The sequence below is a fragment of the Mastacembelus armatus genome, chromosome 22, assembly GCF_900324485.2.
Source record: "Mastacembelus armatus chromosome 22, fMasArm1.2, whole genome shotgun sequence".
NCBI lineage: Eukaryota > Metazoa > Chordata > Actinopteri > Synbranchiformes > Mastacembelidae > Mastacembelus > Mastacembelus armatus.
Genome location: NC_046654.1, coordinates 77,794 through 85,706, shown reverse-complemented (window position 1 = coordinate 85,706; position 7,913 = coordinate 77,794). Strand labels below are relative to the sequence as shown.

Genomic DNA, 7,913 nt, shown 5'->3' with positions numbered 1-7,913 from the left:
GGGACTCGCACCCAGCTCGGAAATACCACCCACCACCACAACGACTCACAGCTCTTCTGCTACGTTTCAGAATAAAATACATTTTTCACTGCATCACATCTGTCTGACAGCTGGAATCTCAGATCTTCATCCTTCAATGTTTCACACGTCTGAAAACTTTAAACATATGAAGTCTTGTAGATTGTGATGCACTGCTGCAGATGAAGTTATCTAATTCAAACTGGTTCCCACTCAACCACTGGTAATAAATGATTATGTATTAATTACACCAATAAATCAAATATATACTATGGCTTATTAGAATGTGGCACCGAAGGGACCAAAACGCCTTTGTCTACAAGGGAAATATGAAATGACATCAAATTAACATTCTTTTTAACAAACTTTGTAAAGCATCTTGAGTTTTTTATTATTTATATCCATCCATCCATTTTCTGTACCCGCTTTTTCCTGAAAGCCAGGGTCACTGGGATCTGCTGGAGCCTATCCTAGCTCTCTCTCGGGTGAAGGGCAGGGGTCCACCCTGGACAGGTCCCCAGTCCATCACACGGTCACATAGAGACACACAAAGACAGACAACCTCACACACTTTAATATTTACATAACAAAACTAATTTATTTATTATAATGATTCTGAATTGTTCACAAAATGAACATGTAAAACACAGAAACAGAACTAAACACACAGTTCGAAGGAAAACTCACAATTTTATTTGATCAACAGAAAAAAAACAAAACCACCTTCAAAACAGACGGATGTTATCACAGTGAGCAGATGAGTCTTAGACTGATGTTTGGAATAAATACCTCAGTAAATTCTTATTGACAGAATTATTCAGAGCCTCCAACTGTTCACTGATGTGGTTCAGGATGGTGTCAGCAGGTGATGAGCAGAACCTGGAGGTCCAGTCTGTGTCTGAGATGCTCGTCCTTCCAGCACCTTCTCCATCTCTGCAGAGGACTTCTGAAGTTCTGTCACAGGGACAGCTGGGTTCTCAGTTTCCTCTCTGACTGAGGCCACTTTGCTCCTGGGAACACTCAGAACTTTAGACCTGGTTTTATCCTCTGGTCCTGATGTGAGTTCCTGGACTTCAGGTCCTGGCTTCTTTCCTGACCTACAGTGTGAACTGTAGGACCTGCTGTGGAACTGCTCCACTACGTTCAACCTAAAGCTCCATCTGAACTGAAACTGCTGCAACTTCCTGCTGCAAACTGTCACTCACTATTTCAGGCTCCACCCCTCACTCCGCCTGTCTCACCTGAGACAAAGTAGGAAGCAGTCAGCTGTCGGTCTCTACAGAGACACAGACTGAAAAGCAGACGATCAGACTGAGCTTCAGACCAAACTAACAGCTTCCTCTGAGTGAGTCCAGCTACAGGAGAGAAAAGTGGAAAGTCCAACTCTGCTGCTTCAACCTGCTGACGCTCCACACACTGAATGTGAGTTGGACAGAAACACCACTCAAAGTGAAAGGAGGTTTCAGTGGCCTGGTAGAGGGGGGAGGGGAGCCAGGACTGACTGGACTTGGTGTCTGCTGTGTCTTCAGCTTCACTCTGAGACTAAATGGCTTCCAGATCAGAGGAGGATCTCTGCTGTCCGGTCTGTCAGGAGGTCTTTAGAGACCCTGTTCTTCTGTCCTGTAGCCACAGCTTCTGTAAAGATTGTCTGAAGAGCTGGTGGAGAGAGAAACCAAACCACGAGTGTCCACTTTGTAAGAGAAGATCTTCAAAGAATGATCCACCTTGTAACCTGGTGTTAAAGAATCTGTGTGAGTCCTTCTTACAGCAGAGAGACCAGAGAGCTCCAGAGGGTCTCTGCAGTCTGCACTTTGAGAAACTCAAACTCTTCTGTCTGGACCATCAGCAGCCAGTGTGTCTGGTCTGCAGAGATTCAGAAAAACACAGCGAGCACAGATTCAGACCCATCGATGAAGCTGCACCACAACACAAGAAGGAACTCCAGGAAAGTCTGGAGCCCTTAAAGAAGAAGTTACAGGTTTTTGAAGAAGTTCAAGTGAAGTTTGGTCAAACAGCAGAACACATGAAGGCCCAGGCCCGACACACAGAGAGGCAGATTAAGGAGCAGTTTAAGAAGCTTCACCAGTTTCTAGAAGAGGAAGAGGAGGCCAGGATGGCTGCACTGAGGGAGGAAGAGGAGCAGAAGAGTCAGATGATGAAGGAGAAGATGGAGGCTCTGAGCAGACAGATAGCAGCTCTGTCACACACAGTCAGAGCCACAGAGGAGGAGCTGAGAGCTGAAGACGTCTCATTCCTGCACAACTACAAGGCTGCAGTGGAAAGAGTCCAGCAGCGCCCCCTGCTGGAGGATCCACAGCTGCCCTCAGGAGCTCTGATAGACCAGGCCAAACACCTGGGCAACCTGACCTTTAACATCTGGAACAACATGAAGCACATGGTCTCCTACACTCCTGTGGTCCTGGACCCAAACACTGCTGGTCCAAGACTCATCCTGTCTGAGGATCTGACCAGTGTGAGACCAGGACAGAAACAGCAGCTTCCTGACAATCCAGAGAGGTTTGATAAATATTACTGCTCAGTCCTGGGCTCTGAGGGCTTTAACTCAGGGACTCACAGCTGGGATGTCGAGGTTGGAGACAGTGAATACTGGACACTGGGTGTGTTAGAGTCTGAGCAGAGGAAGGGAAACATCTGGTCTGGATTATGGGGAATGTGGTTCTTTTTAGGTAAATACAGAACATGTTCACCATCAGCTCCAGTCACTGATCTCCCAGTGCAGAAGGTCCAGAGGATCAGAGTGAATCTGGACTGGAACAGAGGAAAACTGTCGTTCTCTGATCCTGATACTAACACACACATACACACCTTCACACACACTTTCACTAACAGGATGTTTCCATTCATTCAAAATATAGACAATCTCCCAATGAAGATATTACCAGTGAAGGTCAGTGTGACAGTGGAGCAGAGCCGTTAGAGAGAAACAGGATGATTTGATTTCTAATGTTGTTTGTTTCTCAAAGGGAAAAGTGGCAGAACTGAACCAGTGAACCTGCCCCGGTCCTCCTGCTGTCTCATTGTTCCAAAGCTCTTTAGTTTGGTTTTAGTTCTCGCTCTCACTGACTTTTTGCTCGTTGTTCCTGTCGGTTCATTTCCCCTTTGAGCGACACCGTTCCTGCTTTAGTTGTGGGGTAACATCCTAAACCAGTCCAGGGTTGTGGGGTCACTGCAGTGTTTTCCTGTGGAGTAGTCAGAGGTCCAGGGAAAAGGGTGTTGTCAGGAACCGGCGTAGACCCATGGAGAACAGAACAGACGGCCGATGTTTGACGTCTGAACAGCTGAAGCCCAGTGTAGAAGAGATGCAGCAGGTTTAACAGGAGTCACAGGACAAACGGTGGAGGAGGAAGGACTTCTTCTTTGCTGCTTTCACAGGAAGTCGGAGCGTTAACCTGCTGCCAGCGACTCTTTAAACCTGATGACGTTCCTGTTAGAAACAGCTCGTGGTCTCAGTGAAGTGCTGCAGTTTGACATGTGGTCGGTTCATAAAGCTGCTGCTGCTCTGGACACAAGAGGGCGCTGTTGTCCACAGGATGACTGACTTTACAGCACTTTGGTCTCCATGTCGACTGTACTGTTCAAATATATTCCACTGTATTGACTTTGTGTTATTGTAGAGATACTTTATGTGTTTGTTTACTTCCATTATTACATATTTTTAATATCAGGGTTGTTTGACTTGTGATTTACGTCTGACAACTAATGATTTCTGGGGTATCTGGCCTCCTTGATGGGACTTCCTTGAGGATGTACACTGAATGTCTTTGATTTATGCTTCCTGTTTATTTTGGTGCCATCGCCCTTCTCTTTATTTCTGTATTGAATAAAGTATCTGAATATATTAAATAAAGAAATCTGGAAAAAAAGAAATATCACAATAATGTCTCAAATATTATTCAGGCTGAAAGTTTCCTGGTCAAAAATGTAGATTCCTGTTTTCAGATCAGCTCTCACTGACCAACAGCCTCTGCAGCCTGAAAACATCTGTAGGCCCTGAAGCCAGCACCGAACTCTGCTCAGGAAATCACTAATTCTGAAACTACGGCGGCCCACATGGACACAAATCTACGGGAAAATCATCACGAAGAGTTTTTCTGAACCTACAGCAGCTGCTCTTGAATTCAGCATCAACACGGTCCAACAAAGGGAGACGGGTTAGAAATATTTCCTCCTTGTGCCACGTTTCACAGCTTCAGTTTAAACAGAGAAAACTAGGACACACATGGGATTCCCTTCTAACCACGGCCTCTGTCAGTCAGGACGTTATTCCATGAAATCAGCTCCAGCTCTTAGTCAGATGATGCAAAGATGAAACTGAAGCTGTGCTCAATGACTGAAACGTGTTTATTGGCTTCATGTTTCTCAGTCTTTATTTGAGAAGTGCAGCGTTTCCTCCTGATGGCCTGAACATGGACAGAGCACAGAGACAGCCAACATGTCCTGAACACACTAAAGCTGAAGTCTCAGTCTCATGTCCAGACTCTTTGTACGTTCTGTCCCTGTGACTCGTGTAGAGATGTTCAGCTCCACCTTCTGCCCCTGACGGACTCTGGTGGAGCTACGATTCCTCCCAGAAACCAGGTACATACATGTTCACACGTCATCTCCCTGTGTCCTGTATCATGTGATCTAACGGTTTTCATTGGTTTTCCATTCAACTTCAGTTGAGTGTGTTGAAGCAGAGTTTGCTCTGAAGCTGTAAAGACAAACCCAGGACTGATTCAGCTCCTACACTTTGTCTCGTGCAGGGAGGAGATGGACCGTGGCGCTTTATGGACGTACGTTGATGAACTTCAATCATATTTAGTCCCTTTAGTCTCGTGCTCTTATGCAACTTGTCTGTGAACAGTCCAACCTGTATCTGAGTTTGTTCCACAAGGAAATGAAGCACGTGAGCCATGCTCACTTACTGCCCCAGGCTTTTATTTTGAAGAACTTCCTGTCCCTTGCTCTTTCCATTCTAACACCTTTATTCTTACTCATCAGTTCCCAGACTGTGTTCACCTGTACCTTGTTCTCTCCTGCTCACATGTTCTAACCCTGTCGTCAAGACCCTGAGCTTTGTCCTAGGACACTTTTTATCCCTGAACCTGTGTCTGCCAGTGTCAGATCCAGTCTCCTGTTGACTCCCTGGTCTGTCTCAGCCCAGTCCTCACATCAGCTCCCAGTCAGTAACTCAGGTCCACCTTCTTGATCCTTTGCATTGGAACCTGTCTGTCTTAGTCTCTGATTACACGTCTGTCTGTCTGACTCAAACTAAACCAGTCCCCTCTCCAAGTCCCCAGTCACTCTGGGATTATTACTCTGCCCAGTCTGTCTATCAGCCTGTCTCTGACCAGCAACGTCAGGCTGCACCCTCTCAGTAAACTTATCCAACAGTGAATCAGGACTTTGAACTGAAACTGCTTCAACTTCCTGCTGCAAACTGTCACTCACTATTTCAGGCTCCGTCCCTCATCCGTCTCACCTGAGACAAAGTAGAAAGCAGTCAGCTGTCGGTCTCTACAGAGACACAGACTGAAAAGCAGACGATCAGACTGAGCTTCAGACCAAACTAACAGCTTCCTCTGAGTGAGTCCAGCTACAGGAGAGAAAAGTGGAAAGTCCAACTCTGCTGCTTCAACCTGCTGACGCTCCACACACTGAATGTGAGTTGGACAGAAACACCACTCAAAGTGAAAGGAGGTTTCAGTGGCCTGGTAGAGGGGGGAGGGGAGCCAGGACTGACTGGACTAGGTGTCTGCTGTGTCTTCAGATTCACTCTGAGACTAAATGGCTTCCAGATCAGAGGAGGACTTCTGCTGTCCGGTCTGTCAGGAGGTCTTTAGAGACCCTGTTCTTCTGTCCTGTAGCCACAGCTTCTGTAAAGACTGTCTGAAGAGCTGGTGGAGAGAGAAACCAAACCACGAGTGTCCACTTTGTAAGAGAAGATCTTCAAAGAATGATCCACCTTGTAACCTGGTGTTAAAGAATCTGTGTGAGTCCTTCTTACAGCAGAGAGACCAGAGAGCTCCAGAGGGTCTCTGCAGTCTGCACTCTGAGAAACTCAAACTCTTCTGTCTGGACCATCAGCAGCCAGTGTGTCTGGTCTGCAGAGATTCAGAAAAACACAGCGAGCACAGATTCAGACCCATCGATGAAGCTGCACAACAACACAAGAAGGAACTCCAGGAAAGTCTGGAGCCCTTAAAGAAGAAGTTACAGGTTTTTGAAGAAGTTCAAGTGAAGTTTGGTCAAACAGCAGAACACATGAAGGCCCAGGCCCGACACACAGAGAGGCAGATTAAGGAGCAGTTTAAGAAGCTTCACCAGTTTCTAGAAGAGGAAGAGGAGGCCAGGATGGCTGCACTGAGGGAGGAAGAGGAGCAGAAGAGTCAGATGATGAAGGAGAAGATGGAGGCTCTGAGCAGACAGATAGCAGCTCTGTCACACACAGTCAGAGCCACAGAGGAGGAGCTGAGAGCTGAAGACGTCTCATTCCTGCACAACTACAAGGCTGCAGTGGAAAGAGTCCAGCAGCGCCCCCTGCTGGAGGATCCACAGCTGCCCTCAGGAGCTCTGATAGACCAGGCCAAACACCTGGGCAACCTGACCTTCAACATCTGGAACAACATGAAGCACATGGTCTCCTACACTCCTGTGGTCCTGGACCCAAACACTGCTGGTCTAAACCTCATCCTGTCTGAGGATCTGACCAGTGTGAGAGCAGGACAGGACCAGCAGCTTCCTGACAATCCAGAGAGGTTTGATTGTAACTGCTCAGTCCTGGGTTCTGAGGGCTTTAACTCAGGGACTCACAGCTGGGATGTCGAGGTTGGAGACAGTGAACACTGGACACTGGGTGTGTTAGAGTCTGAGCAGAGGAAGGGAAACATCCAGTCTGGATTATGGAGAATATGGTTCTTTTTAGGTAAATACAGAACATATTCACCATCAGCTCCAGTCACTGTTCTCCCAGTGCAGAAGGTCCAGAGGATCAGAGTGAATCTGGACTGGAACAGAGGAAAACTGTCGTTCTCTGATCCTGATACTGACACACACATACACACCTTCACACACACTTTCACTAACAGGATGTTTCCATACATTATGAATATGGACGATCTCCCAGTGAAGATATTACCAGTGAAGGTCAGTGTGACAGTGGAGCAGAGTCGTTAGAGAGAAACAGGATGATTTGATTTCTAATGTTGTTTGAGGGAAAAGTGGCAGAACTGAACCAGTAAACCTGCCCCGGTCCTCCTGCTGTCTCATTGTTCCAAGCTCTTTAGTTTGGTTTTAGTTCTCGCTCTCACTGACTTTTTGCTCGTTGTTCCTGTCGGTTCATTTCACCTTTGAGTGACACCGTTCCTGCTTTAGTTGTGGGGTAACGTCCTAAACCAGTCCAGGGTTGTGGGGTCACTGCCAGTGGCGGTTCTAGGATTTCATCCTTAGGGGGGCTTAGCCCCCCACGTTTCAGTCAAAAAAAAATTTTTTTTTATTTTTTAAATCACTGTCCTGCATTTCTTATTGTCATTTTTATTTTAAAAAGTAAAAATTATACTTTCAATCAATTTTGATAGTTGACCGTTTTAGTGGGACTGTAATGACAGAAAAGGGGGCTAAAGCCCCCCTAAAAAGGGTCTAGAACCACCCCTGGTCCCTGCAGTGTTTTCCTGTGGAGTAGTCAGAGGTCCAGGGAAAAGGGTGTTGTCAGGAACCGGCGTAGACCCATGGAGAACAGAACAGACGGCCGATGTTTGACGTCTGAACAGCTGAAGCCCAGTGTAGAAGAGATGCAGCAGGTTTAACAGGAGTCACAGGACAAACGGTGGAGGAGGAAGGACTTCTTCTTTGCTGCTTTCACAGGAAGTCGGAGCGTTAACCTGCCTCCAGCG

General features: G+C 46.8%; 2 protein-coding genes across 2 annotated transcripts; both read left to right on the top strand.

Moving 5' to 3' along the window:
- The first annotated feature begins 1,277 nt into the window (after positions 1-1,277).
- LOC113127312 (nuclear factor 7, ovary-like) lies at positions 1,278-3,152 on the top strand. The gene has a single exon (XM_026301781.1). It carries the CDS (start codon positions 1,565-1,567, stop codon positions 2,954-2,956), a length of 1,392 nt encoding a protein of 463 aa, XP_026157566.1. The 5' UTR covers positions 1,278-1,564; the 3' UTR covers positions 2,957-3,152.
- A 2,377-nt stretch (positions 3,153-5,529) lies between these two features.
- LOC113127318 (nuclear factor 7, ovary-like) lies at positions 5,530-7,197 on the top strand. Its single transcript, XM_026301793.1, has 2 exons — positions 5,530-5,684; positions 5,792-7,197. Exon 2 carries the CDS (start codon positions 5,809-5,811, stop codon positions 7,195-7,197), a length of 1,389 nt encoding a protein of 462 aa, XP_026157578.1. The 5' UTR covers positions 5,530-5,684; positions 5,792-5,808.
- The last annotated feature ends 716 nt before the right edge of the window (positions 7,198-7,913 follow it).